At 34.3% G+C, this 13,281-nt stretch overlaps 1 protein-coding gene across 1 annotated transcript; it reads left to right on the top strand.

Moving 5' to 3' along the window:
* The first annotated feature begins 1,007 nt into the window (after positions 1 to 1,007).
* Positions 1,008 to 11,710, top strand: LOC149424532 (protein-glucosylgalactosylhydroxylysine glucosidase-like). Its single transcript, XM_089651668.1, has 14 exons — positions 1,008 to 1,179; positions 1,945 to 2,264; positions 3,753 to 4,040; positions 4,768 to 4,868; positions 4,993 to 5,128; positions 5,510 to 5,657; positions 7,229 to 7,376; positions 8,027 to 8,117; positions 8,409 to 8,496; positions 8,774 to 8,965; positions 9,525 to 9,693; positions 10,098 to 10,269; positions 10,616 to 10,759; positions 11,393 to 11,710. The coding sequence occupies exons 1-14, from the start codon at positions 1,061 to 1,063 to the stop codon at positions 11,488 to 11,490; spliced, it is 2,214 nt and encodes a 737-aa protein (XP_089507794.1). The 5' UTR covers positions 1,008 to 1,060; the 3' UTR covers positions 11,491 to 11,710.
* Positions 11,711 to 13,281: the final 1,571 nt, after the last annotated feature.

Genomic DNA, 13,281 nt, shown 5'->3' with positions numbered 1-13,281 from the left:
TCGTCATCGTCCATCAGATTACTGGTGATTATGTGTCCAAGGTATTTAGTTCCTTCGGTCACCTTCAAGTTCACACCATTCAAGGTAGCTGGAGGAATATTTTTCGGGCCTTGCCCATATCTTATGACCAATAGAGCCGTTTTAGCGGGGTTATACAACATATTTGTTTCTTCAGCATACTCTTAACAGATTTTCAGAAGAATGCTCAGTCCCCTTATAGATGGTGCCATCAGGACCATATCGTCCGCATAACTGACGTTATTCAGACACTGTCCTCCAATGTGGCAGCCTACTCCTGAATTGTTTAGCCTTTCGCTGAGTATCGTTACTCTCACTCCAACTTTCGTTTTAGTTAAGGCTCCTTCACTCTTCGCGATCCTGCGCTGCGTGGAGAGCTGCGGACACCAACTTTCCGGACACACGTGATATTTGATCACTTCAACGCATTGGTGATCTTCCTCCGCTGTCATAAAAAACCGCTAAAGCCTTTTCAAGAAAAAATTCGATTTATTTTTATTTTTTATTTTGGTACAATATTTTACATTTCATAGTATAATCCAGTAATTTTGGCCTCACTGGGTGGCTTACCCGTGCTGAGGCCTCCATTTTGAATGGTGGTCTTCAACCAGGGCGATACTAAGAGTATCTATCATGCTTATCCTTCGTGTGGGGTAGGTAATGATCACAAAGATTAGAATCAAGTATTTGTAGCTACTTGTTTTATCAAACAAACAATCGAATAGTATTATCATAAAAAATAGATTACCCAATCATTTTAATTAGATATCTAATACGTACAAATAAAACCACGTAAATAAAAACACGTTTAAAAATATTATCAATTAATACATTATGTAATTGTTTCATATTGGACAAATAATACACACGGAATGAATTGAATTGAACTTCATAGATTAACAACTGATTAATGAAACAATTGGATATGTAGGCACCTGCGTATATAAAACACCTGTTCAAAGATAAACGACCCGACTTCAATAATCAAGTGCTTTTCGATAAGTCATTTCACTTCAACTCCGTGTTCTTGAAGAGATTGAAGATGAGACTGATTTGGTTCTGGGTGCTTGTGTTCATAGTGAAGATATGGAGGGTGTCGAGCTTCAATCCAAGGGAACCAGAGGATATAAGTAGTTTGGATCACATCTTTACAGCTACTAGGTAAGTAACCCTTTTAAATTGTTCACCAAGAGTAAACAGAACTGTAATTTATTACCAATCGCCAGAACTCGTTGATTGTAAGTTATTAACCTTTAACAACATCGTAAATTTATTGTGAAAGTTCAAATGCATTTCGAGATAAAAAATACAGAAATAATATTCTGAGCGACATTTCCAAATTTCCACATTTTATTGGAGTTTAAATTTTTTATTTATTTACTATCTGTACCCCGCCATGCATTGCTGTGGCTAAGTCTGTCTGTACAGACAGAGAAACAATAGAGCGTATTGCTTTTACGTCCAACAGATGGAGCTGATTTAAAAAAAAAAATGTATGTCCAAAAGGTGGCGTTATTTTTCAAAAAAGCAAATTTTTAAGTGTCACATGTGACATCAATATAATATGAGTAGGTATATAAAAACACATGCGTATTCCAAAGCAACGTAGTGTCAAAATTTCAAAGCAATCAGTGAAGAAATTTTGGAGAATTAACATTTTGAACAAACGAACACAATACAACATTTTGAACAAACAACATTTTTATTTATATACATATAATATAGAATATTTATTAAGCAGTATTCCCCAAGGAGCATTTTTAGGTACCTATCTAATAACAATCATGTTTCAAAACTGTTGTCTATGTGTAACTGATGCGTAGGCTAAAAAATTTTTTGAATGACAGGCCTATTAAAGTTTTTTGCGCGTTGAGGACTTGTAGATATTCAAAACTCAATACAAAACACTCGCCCACATGTTTCTAGTCTACCGAGCGATGGAAGATACATGGCATCAGTCGGAAATGGCCACGTCTCTACAAATGTTTTCTCTGACTCCATATACATGAACGGACTATACAACGGAAACCGAGGAGAGAGTCATAGGGCGAGGATACCCGCCTACAGCAATGTGAGGCTGAACGCTACCCTCAATGCGGAAGAAGCCACCTTCTCCCTGGACACCAGGACTGGATCGTTCTTTGTCCGCGCTGAGGAAGACGATGCGGAGATCGAACAGACTATCTTCGCTCACAGATTCTACACCAGAGCAATTGTCAACCAAGTCTTCGTCAAGCCCAAAAATGGTCAGCACATACGATTACCAATTATAATTACACATATACTATCACCGTATTCTTTTGATGGTGCATTATGATGTAATGATTTATTATTATGTGTCACAAACATAAACAATACATAATACATCAGTTACATTGAATCCACACAGGAGGCCCTGAGGAAAATAACTTTAATAAAACCAGAGGTGAATTCCAAATTCAACAGTGGGCTGCACTTGCGATTTGTACAGGGTTGGCAGTTGTGTAATATTTAAGTATATGCGGGCGCTTTACAGTATACCCAGCTTTTGGGAGGCTAATTTAGCTTCGATGGAGCCCGCGTACCGGAGCTGGTCACTTATGGTTGTCAAATTACCCACATAGATACTAGGTGCAATCAAGTATTCAGGACCATAGGGTCTTAAGTGACAAAATGCTACATTTCAATAGACCGAAAAAAGAAGTAAATGATTATCTTGGTAATTTCTTTAATTTCACTCAGTCAAAGTAGAAAAAAGATGTAATAGATAAAAAAATAGATTTAAAAACTTTATCTCTCTTCCCTCTTGTGAAAGAAACAATTTATCAATTAATTTCCCTTTGGCTTAGGAAAGTTAATATAATATAAATTATCGACTGATTATTTTTATAATTCTTGTGATGTATATAGATAAAGTTTTTGTACTATTTTTGAGATGAACAGAAAAATAAATCAGTGTTCCTATTTCATAAGCTAGATTCCTATCCTGGTAGGCACATTATTTTGAAGTGATTAGTGATAAAAAATTTTAAAACAAAACAACCGGAATATACAAATATGACCCCTATGTCAATCGACAGTAAAGAGTGATCGATTGTGTTATCCTTTATTAATCAATTTTCATTTAATTATACTACAGGCTAATTAATTCTGTTTCGGCGATACAGCACCTAACAGATTTTAAGTACTTATTAAATTAAAAATCAACGAGAAAAGCTATGTAATTGACTAATAAATAGTACTGACATTAAGCTATGTAAAAATGTATTGTTTCCCTAATACCAATAAAATTCTAGTAGAGATGCGTGGTGGAATACATAAATATAATTATTATTTTTCAATTAGTATAAAATAAAGTCACCATCGGCGTCTGTCTGTTTGTGTGTTTAGTTATTCTAAGTTTTGCATAGTTATGCAACAGAGTTTGATAAGGTTTTCACTATCATTTAGAGAATTTCTTGGCGATGGTTTATATATGTAATACTTGGATATTATATTTCTTGAAAGTAGAGAAAAGTCGAGCTAGTTTTTCAATGTAATAATTATTTTGTTCATGTCTTCCTTGGGCGTCCCCGACCAGTGGTTTGTAAGTCTATGTGGCACACATATACGGACATTGCCTTTTATTTATATAGATTACCTAAATAAAAAATTCAACAAATTGTTTCATATAAATTATGTGATGGAACGATGAACATCGTAAATTTCTAGTTATGTCATTTTTTTGTCTTCACTTTTTGTTTTTTTTTTTCCAGGACAATCAGCATCTGTATCTCTACAGATTGAAGCTGGACCAGTCAGCGATGATATTGACTTTGAACCTCTCACAACCACTGTCATAGGAACCAGAAATATCTGGGGAACATGTGGAAGAACACGACAAGTAGAAAATATTAAGTATCAGAATGAGACTTCTCCAGTTTGCATTTATTGGACTGATGTGCCTCAAACTTTGGAAGTTGATAATGAATCAGGGACCACTTTTACCTTTGTTATGACAATTGACTCGGACCAGGAGGTAGCATTGAATGAAATGACTGATGGTAGTTATAATTTAGTACTTTTATTAGTTCATTTTGTGATTGTTTTAATTTACAATGGATCGTCAGTTAGAATCGTAATCTAATCTGATTTAGAAACTTCCAATTAAAAAAAGAACTGGATATAAAGAGGACCAGTGACAGCGGCAACAGTCGAAGCACTACAGTTGCAAGGGAGACAAAAATAATAAGTAGAGAACATTCTGAAATACAATATGTTATTTATAAGTTGATTCTTTCCCGATGCACTATTGGCAAAATTTTGTAGAAATAACTTCGAAATTATCAATCAAAACTTAGATAATACTCTTTTGTGAAGGAAATTTAAAATATGGCACTGTTTTTAAATACGAGTATGTAAATGTATTTGAATTTAACTTTTGTTTTCGATAGTGAATGAATGCAAATATTGGAAGCAGATATTAACCCACTTCCCAACATCCGATCGAGCTGAAACTCAGCAGATAGACTCGTCGTCGATGACATTGCATTTTATCAACTTTTGGTGTCAATCACTTACACACATGCGGACCTATCGCATTTCTCCAAAATCGGATATTATAGAACATTACAAAACAAATGTGGATCTTACCTGCTATGCATCTGCAAGGTTCAATCCTCAGCCAAAACATTTTTATTTTAAGTTTTAAAAGACATTTAAAAATAGATGTATTAAAGAAAATAAAGTTTATTTTTTACACATTGATTTTTTATGTAACCATTATTTCAGTTTTACGGGAAAACTCATCAACATTGTTCAATAAACATGCTGCAGAGTGGATAGGACTACGCAACAAAGGAAATATTGAAATAGTGGGCAATTTGCCGTTGGTGAGTGAAATACTTGTTTCTAATGTACCAAAAAATTATTTTACCTACTGGATTAGTCAAAAGGTTTCGCGTCAACTAGATAGATACAACCGGTAGATAAAAATGTTATAATTGTTTTTTTCAGGCTAAAGTTGTGAACGGGATGATGTATTACCTGTTGAGTTCTTTACCATCAGAGAACACAAATCAACCGCAAGGAATATTCTATGGCCTTAGTCCTGGAGGTCTTGCAAGGGGTGGATTGCTGATGGACTACCAAGGTATATATATTTTTTTTAAAGATAAACAACCTAACCTCGTGTCCTGATGGAAGACTTAGCCAGGAATTGAACGCACGACACCTGCGTGGGACCCAAACGCAAGGCAAACCGATTGACCGATCTATTTATCTATTAGGAATTATCTATTTTCAAACATGATCAGTTTAAAAAAAAGTTATAAGTCACAGTATGGCCCGTCATCATAGAAAAAATAATATTTCTAAACTCCATAGATTATGACGAAAATAACGTTGAGAAAAGATCCTTGAACAAGAAATTCTTGACTGAAATGAAAAATTTCAAGATTGGGAGTTTTTTTACAGATTCAGAAAATAGATTTCTTCTTTATTGATAAGATTTATCTATAATCATTTTTCCTAGGTCACAACTTTTGGGATACAGAAACCTGGATGTTCCCATCGATTTTAATGTTCTTCCCTGAAACGGCTGAAAGAATTTTGGGCTACAGAATTAATGGAATAACCCCCGCAGCAGACAATGCTGAAGCAACTGGGTACAAAGGAATTAGGTGAGTAAAACTAGTAGTTCTGAAACTGGTACTTTGCGTAGAGACTTAATTACACCTGCCGAGTGCTCGCCCTAGACGGTGCATTCAACCGAGTGCTCGGCTGATGTGATCAGTACAGTCAGTACTTGGCCTAGTAGCGGGCGATTGATTCAGGAGAGACAGTGGATAGAAGCAAGGCCCAATCACTTTAAACTAATCTCAATGAACTGACTCGTCCACTGCATCTTCTACATGTGATCACCTCTTCTCTCCAATAAGTTGCTCAGCAGGTGGAATTCGTCTTTAACATTGATTACTATGACTTGACAGCTGGCAACAGTAGCAAAAAGTCTCTGGTGGAATAAATAGGTACTGTCAAACACGGCTACCATCTTGACTGGACAAATTTACAGACAGCCGAAGTACAACGTGGTCGAGTGAAAACAGGATATCATCCTTAAATTAATTTATAATTTAATTTTTATACATACTTTTTAACATAATAACAATATTTTAAGGTAAAAAGGCAAATCATAATATTTTTCCTAACCCTCCTCACTAGAGGTTCCTGTGCTGAACCAGACTCTTTTTTATTTAAATATGGCTTGTTTCAACTCTTAAGACATCTATTTTAAAAAAATTATATGGTTCTCTTTGATTTTGATTTCTTTTTTGAGATATTGCTGGTGGAAATAAATAATAGAGCATTGTGGAGAGGTAATATAGTTCCTTTGTCCAAAATTTAATTTAATATTTCTCAATAATATCAGCTTGGGGGTAAGTTTTAATGGGCAGCTATAAACTGCACTGAAAGCAGATACAAGAAGGCTATAATATCATATGTCTTCAATCAGTATTTAAATGTCACTTAAAATTAATCACATCAGCTGTATCGCTATTAGTTCTATGAAGATACCCTCAGTATCGGACTAGTGAAAGACCACCATTCAGATATGAAACGATGATTGAAATGGCTTTAGACATGACCAGATCTCCAAAGCCAGATACTCGCCCACCTTCCTCCTCCGATCTCCTTCCCCTCCCCACTTTCTTCATCCTCACAATATACCTACCCGAATCGGGGGTTCCAGACAATTAGGAGCCGTTGAGATTCTTGTGCACCAAGGAGTGCCACTACCTACATGCAAAAACCAAAACTGACAAAAATCAGATAGCATCTTTTTAAGGATACCTACTATTTAAATCATTTCTCTGAACATAACTAGCTTTTCTGGGAAACCTACTTATGGTATATTATATACTGATTTTATATATAAATATGTGTATAAACACATTTTCTGGTAAGATGGTACAATTTACAAAAATATAAGTAAGGTCTTGCAAAAACAAGTAACGTCTTGCAAAAACAAGTAAGGTCTTGCAAAAACAAGTAAGGTCTTGTAAAAACAAGTAAAGTCTTGCAAAAAAAAATCAGCTGGCTCAAAGCGAAAATAAAGCACTGGCGATCAATTTGTTAAAGCCTATTTATATACTTGCTTAATTTTCGTTGCAGTTAAAATAATTTATACAATACAAATAAATATAATGATTTACTTTCAAATAATAAATTGTTTCACGTTACTTTCACATAGGTTTCCTTGGGAAAGTGGATTTACTGGTTCAGAGGTGACCCCAGATTGCTGCCCAGAAGTAGTGGACTTTGAACAACACATCACAGCTTGCATTGCTTTTGCTGCCAGGCAATACATTGCCATGACCGGGGACGACAAATGGCTTGAGGTAGGTACCTACCGACATCCATAATTAATTAAAAAACACAATGTAATAAAGACACTATCTAGGTTACAAACCAATTTCATTAGAAACTTTGTTTCCATTTAAAAAGCTAGATGCCAAAAATATGGGAAAAAATAGTTACAAGATGATATTGTTAATTCTGAATTTGAAATATGAGATCGACAAATATTACATTTAATAAATAGGTCCCGATTTAAGACGCCTGTCCAGGCAAGACAAAAAATTCTGGGTTCAGTTCCTAGTTGTGACCGTTATCTTTTTATTTTTCTGTATCTTGTTCTGTTTCATGTTTCGTTTGGATTTTTTAGTATTATCTTCTTCTTCAATGATATAATGTATTTTCATCACATTATCCAAGTTCATACAAACTAGGAAATGCAGTAAGTACATAATAAGGATTTTAAGGTTTTTTGGAAACCTTGAAATTTTTGTCTGTGTAAATAAAATTTCCCTGCAAGAAATGTTTTTAAATGGTTGGTAATATTCTTCATAAAAGTTTAAATAGTACCTTGTTCTTTATTCTCATTGGGGGGTTAGGATCCGAAATATTCACTTTTTAATCTGTAACTCCTATGTTTACTGCAGTACTTTTAAGTTATCCATTTCATAAAATAGGAAATTTAATTTTTTAGGATAGTGGGTGTGACCTAACAAAAAAGATTGCACAATTCTGGGAGTCAAGAGTAGAACTTAATTCATCTACGGGATTTTACGATATTAAAGGTAAGAAAATTATTTTCTCTACAAGATCCGACATTTAGAAATTATTAGTTAAATTACTAATTATTGTCTGAAGTTTTCGATCATAAAAAGATTTGCTTTAGGAGACACATTCTATTATAAACTCCTTAGATGGCGTGACGCACCAAGCGACTCATCTTAACAGACACGCACGACAGGTGGCGTAGTAAATTAGTATGTACCAACCTGAAGGAGGGCACAACACAAATATTACAAAAAAAATTATGTCAAAGATTTGGGGGTTTCCGAATCTAAATCACTATTTGGTTTCAGGTGTGATGGGTCCAGACGAAGATCACCCAGACATTGACAATTCTGTGTTCACTAATGTCGTGGCTGCTCTTGCGCTATATTTGGGAGAGTAAGTACCTATACATTAACATACTTAATCTATAATTTAATGCAATAAACAAAGTCGGTTTAAGCTATTGATTAAATCTCACAAAATACAAAAAGGTTGTGTGACATGAAATTGGAACCTTTCGTCATCCGGGAATCTGCTACCACATTTGGTGCTATTACCACAAAGTAATAGCACCAACTTTTAAAAACATTGGGTTAAAAAGTCTCTAAAAAATGAAGTGAAACTCGCACATATTATAATTTTAAGAAAAAATCTATTGTACTTCCATTTGCAGGTACACAACATGTCTATGCAACGGAGATTCTTCCACCTCTGCCAAGTGGAGTGAGATCGCTTCCCGCCTGACCCTGCTGTACGATTCCGAGCTGGACTACCACCCTCAGTTCCAGGGGTACGAGAGGCCCACGGCCATCAAACAGGCTGATGTGGTGCTACTGGGATTCCCCCTCCTTTATAAGATGAATGAGTAAGCGCTTAATATAATTCATAATCCTACAAAAGGTTTATGTTGTGATTGGCTGCCTTGGTAATCTCATTCCATGTTTTATTCTATAGAATTATTGCAATGTCATCAGCAAAGATACAAGTTTATCATGAAGTGCTAATAAATTAATGATCATTGTAATTTATAAATAAAATGGGTCTAAATACACTACCATGAAGGATTCCAAAATTTCAGAAACACTTGAAGTTTTATTTTATATTAACTTCTCTGTATCAGATATCGTTGAAACCAATACCGCTATAATCTTGAATATTTTAAATTAATTTTAATGTGAAATACTAAAGCCTTTTATAAATAATTAAAAATACCTGAATATTTACTTGATAGGTCTTTCGAAGTAACCATTTAGTTAGTTCAGTAATAAATTAAATTATGTGTAGGTTTATAATGTATATTTATTAAATTCATTCAGCGCTGTATAGGAAAGTTATAAATTGTTACAGAAAAATAAAATGAAAAACTCAACTTATCGACAGTTCAACATCAACAGTTTTTTTATTCAAATATTTATTGATTTTAGATCTACAATGGCAAATGACCTAATCTACTATGAGAATGTGACCCGAGAGAATGGCCCAGCTATGACATGGAGCATGCACACTGTGGGGCACCTGCGTCTGGGAAACAATGAACAGGCCACCCGACTGTTCGATCGCAGCTATAAGCCATACGTCAGGGATCCATACAAGGTAAGAGTAAAGACATTAATGGGTTCATTCTTTTTAGTACACATCTCCCTTTCTTAAATGGTAGAAAACTCGATTTGATGAAGAAATGCGAAAAAAAAGTATAAAATTTGAAAAAGCAATGTCATGATAAAATCAATCAATAATCAATAATCTCGGAGATAGTTGAATAGAAGGAGTAGGTAACCCAAGGCAGGTTGAGGAAGAGGTGGATAGACTACGTGGAAGAGGACAGGAGCAGGATGGGAAGGACTAAAGTCTATTTGCGAATGGCAAAGGAACCGCGCATCAAGAGCATTTGTGGTGGAGTCCAAATTCCAACCTGGGAAGTAGCGCAGTAATGTTGATTACGAACATTAAATTAACTTTTATTCATGATATTCTGTTCACAATAATGTTTTCTACAGATTTGGACTGAAGCAATTGAGCCAGAAATTGGAGCTGTTAACTTCATCACAGGAATGGGAGGATTCATGCAAGCACTTATGTTTGGCTATGGAGGAATGAGCATTTATCTAGACAGATTGGAGATTCTCAACCCTCAACTTCCCCCCAATACTGCTGAGCTGAGGATTAACAGTAAGCTTATTAGATGAGAAAAATAGAAGTTTAATCTCTTTACCAATACAATTTTAAAGACGTTTTTGTTTAAATGACATCATGACCGTTATACTTTAAGAGTGATCAGAATTTGATCATTAGCTGAAAAGAGCCAAGAAACGGCATTTAACAGGAACAGCTCAAATGACAAGAATACAAAATCATCATCTAGTTGATTGTCAATAAAATGTGACGCAAACACCCCAATAATGACTGTGATCTGCAAGGAGAATGATTTTGTTAAAGCTAGTACATACATACTCTGGTAATGAGCACATCAATTTATCAACCGGTTTCTTATATGGAATGACTCTTTTTATTGCAGGTATAAAATACTTAGGGTCTGAATTATCCCTGCACATCGATGCAACTGATAGATGGATCAGGGTCAATGAAACAAATTCTAACCGGCCATTGGTTCTCCAGGATTCCCTTGGAGGGGAACTACAACTTGAAAATGATATGATAGGTAATTACTTTATTTTACATAATAACTTATTATTTTCAAGGCCAATTTTACAATAGCTGACTGGAGTTTTGATTTCAGTACGCATACAGTCAACACAATGATACCCATCTAACAGCTAACAACTTAACCTAACCTAACCTCTGTGCATGCGCGTCATGTTCTAAAATTTTATTATGCATAATTCTCAGATCTGCCGAGGTATCTTTGTCTTTATTTTCCATAGGTGTCCTTACAAAGCGTTGTTTCATGGTAGGGTTATGGCCCTGTGTCAATTTTTCTCCTTCATCTGAGCTTCAGACCGGCATCAGCATAAGTAAAGACTTTACTTAGCTGATGACAGAGTTATACCCAGGTATTTATTATAATGCCAATGATTTTGGTGAAATTTATCTGCAAGAGATGCTCCTTCATAGATTGCGAATCCACTGCAAATCAATCCTAACTTAGGTGGCTGGACAGTGCAGAAGTGGACAATTCATCTTTTGGGGTAAGGAACTGGAGGAAGACAGCAGGAAGCCTTTCCTGAACACGGCCAGGACTTTCAAAAATTTACGTCTACATTTATATTAATAACAGTGGAGCTCAAACCTCTCATTTTAATTTAAATTCAATTCAATTTTTTGTTTCTTCTAGTTTCTCTGATGCTGAACACCACCTATAACATAAGACTGGCAACACCAGGAAAATGCCCGTTGCCTGCAGATGTTATTGGACAAGAAAAGAATAAATAAAGGACAAGAAAAAAATTGTTTTGATTTCTAACAGCTTTGAGAATTTATATCAAACAAGTAATATTTTGACAGACAAATTGGAATACTGACAAAAATGAATATATATCATAATTTATAATCAATGTACATAGATTGATACAATAGTGCAAATAATATTGGTTGTTACAGGTGAATGTTATAATAAGCAAGATTAAAATATTAAAATCATGTTAAGAATTAACCTGACAACCACGATTCATGTTCACAGAAAACCTATTTATAAAACAGTATTTATTTATTACGTTTTTATTATTATTTTATTTTTTAAGATTGATGAAATCAGTTATATTTGTTGTTTTCTGAAAACATGTATTAGTGGTTTCTGTTTTCTGTTTGACATCCTCAATGTTAAAAGGTTCAAAGATATTTGTAGTCTTCAGTCTGAGGTATATTATATTATTATTCTTTCCATATCTTTGACGGCCTCCGTGGTAAGGCTCTCGGCTAGCATGCCGAAGGTTGCGAGTTCGATACCGGGGTGCGCAAGTAAATTGTATTTGATTAATTTGTGTTATTTCACAAATTACTCGTTTAAAATAATATATAGTATATTTGCAGCACATTCTAGAGTGGAAGATTCTCCCAGTATCGCCCTGGTGTAAGACCATCATTCAGAATTGAAATGTTGCTTGAAATGGCTATGGCCAGGTACTTCCCAACCTTCCTCTTTCCCATCTCCTTCCCCTACCCACTACCTTCAGCCTCACAACATTCCCTGATTGGGGATGCCATAGTCTCACTGGTTGCTTTGATGTCGCTAGTTTTAGTTGTTAATAATTTCACTCTGTATTGTAAGTCGTAAAGATCAGTTATAAAATAATTTCACTCTGTATTGTAAGTCGTAATGATCGGTTATAAAATAATTTCACTCTGTATTATAAGTCGTAATGATCGGTTATAAAATAATTTCACTCTGTATTGTAAGTCGTAATGATCGGTTATAAAATATTTTCACTCTGTATTATAAGTCGTAATGATCGGTTATAAAATAATTTCACTCTGTATTGTAAGTCGTAATGATCGGTTTTAAAATAATTTCACTCTGTATTATAAGTCGTAATGATCGGTTATAAAATAATTTCACTCTGTATTGTAAGTCGTAATGATCGGTTATAAAATAATTTCACTCTGTATTGTAAGTCATAATGATTGGTTATAAAATAATTTCACTCTGTATTATAAGTCGTAATGATCGGTTATAAAATAATTTCACTCTGTATTATAAGTCGTAATGATCGGTTATAAAATAATTTCACTCTGTATTGTAAGTCGTAATGATCGGTTATAAAATATTTTCACTCTGTATTGTAAGTCGTAATGATCGGTTATAAAATAATTTCACTCTGTATTGTATGAACGGTTATAATATGCAGAAAAAATACCATCGTAGATTATGTATTTGGAAACCAAATACAACTGAGCGGTTATGTCGCTATATTATGCAGAAAAATGCTGCAAACAAAGTCGTTATAAACAAAGTAGACTGTATTGAAATAAATAAAAGACTATGCATAATGTACACAAATAATGCTTTATTACAATTCAATAAAATACATAAATACATTTATTTGTTCATGATTGATTGTTAAGATAGGTATTTAGATTTACTAAGAAATACTCATGATAGTTGGTCCGTTTTATAACAAAACGATCAATTCAGCACAAGTCATAAAAGAAAATTATTCTCTTTGTCAATAACAATAGTACAATGTCATAAAGGAAAATAAAATTGTCATAAAGGAAAATAAAATT

This window comes from Hesperophylax consimilis, chromosome 4, assembly GCF_061612785.1.
Source record: "Hesperophylax consimilis isolate HC1 chromosome 4, BYU_Hcon_1.0, whole genome shotgun sequence".
Lineage (NCBI taxonomy): Eukaryota > Metazoa > Arthropoda > Insecta > Trichoptera > Limnephilidae > Hesperophylax > Hesperophylax consimilis.
This window is presented reverse-complemented; position numbering and strand designations above follow the sequence as displayed.

Coding starts and splice junctions, on each gene's coding strand:
- LOC149424532 (XM_089651668.1), top strand. CDS start 1,061: ATGAGACTGATTTGGTTCTGGGTGCTTGTGTTCATAGTGAAGATATGG. Junction 2,265..3,752: donor CTTCGTCAAGCCCAAAAATG/GTCAGCACATAC, acceptor TTTTTTTTCCAG/GACAATCAGCATCTGTATCT. Junction 10,270..10,615: donor TGCTGAGCTGAGGATTAACA/GTAAGCTTATTA, acceptor TTTTTATTGCAG/GTATAAAATACTTAGGGTCT.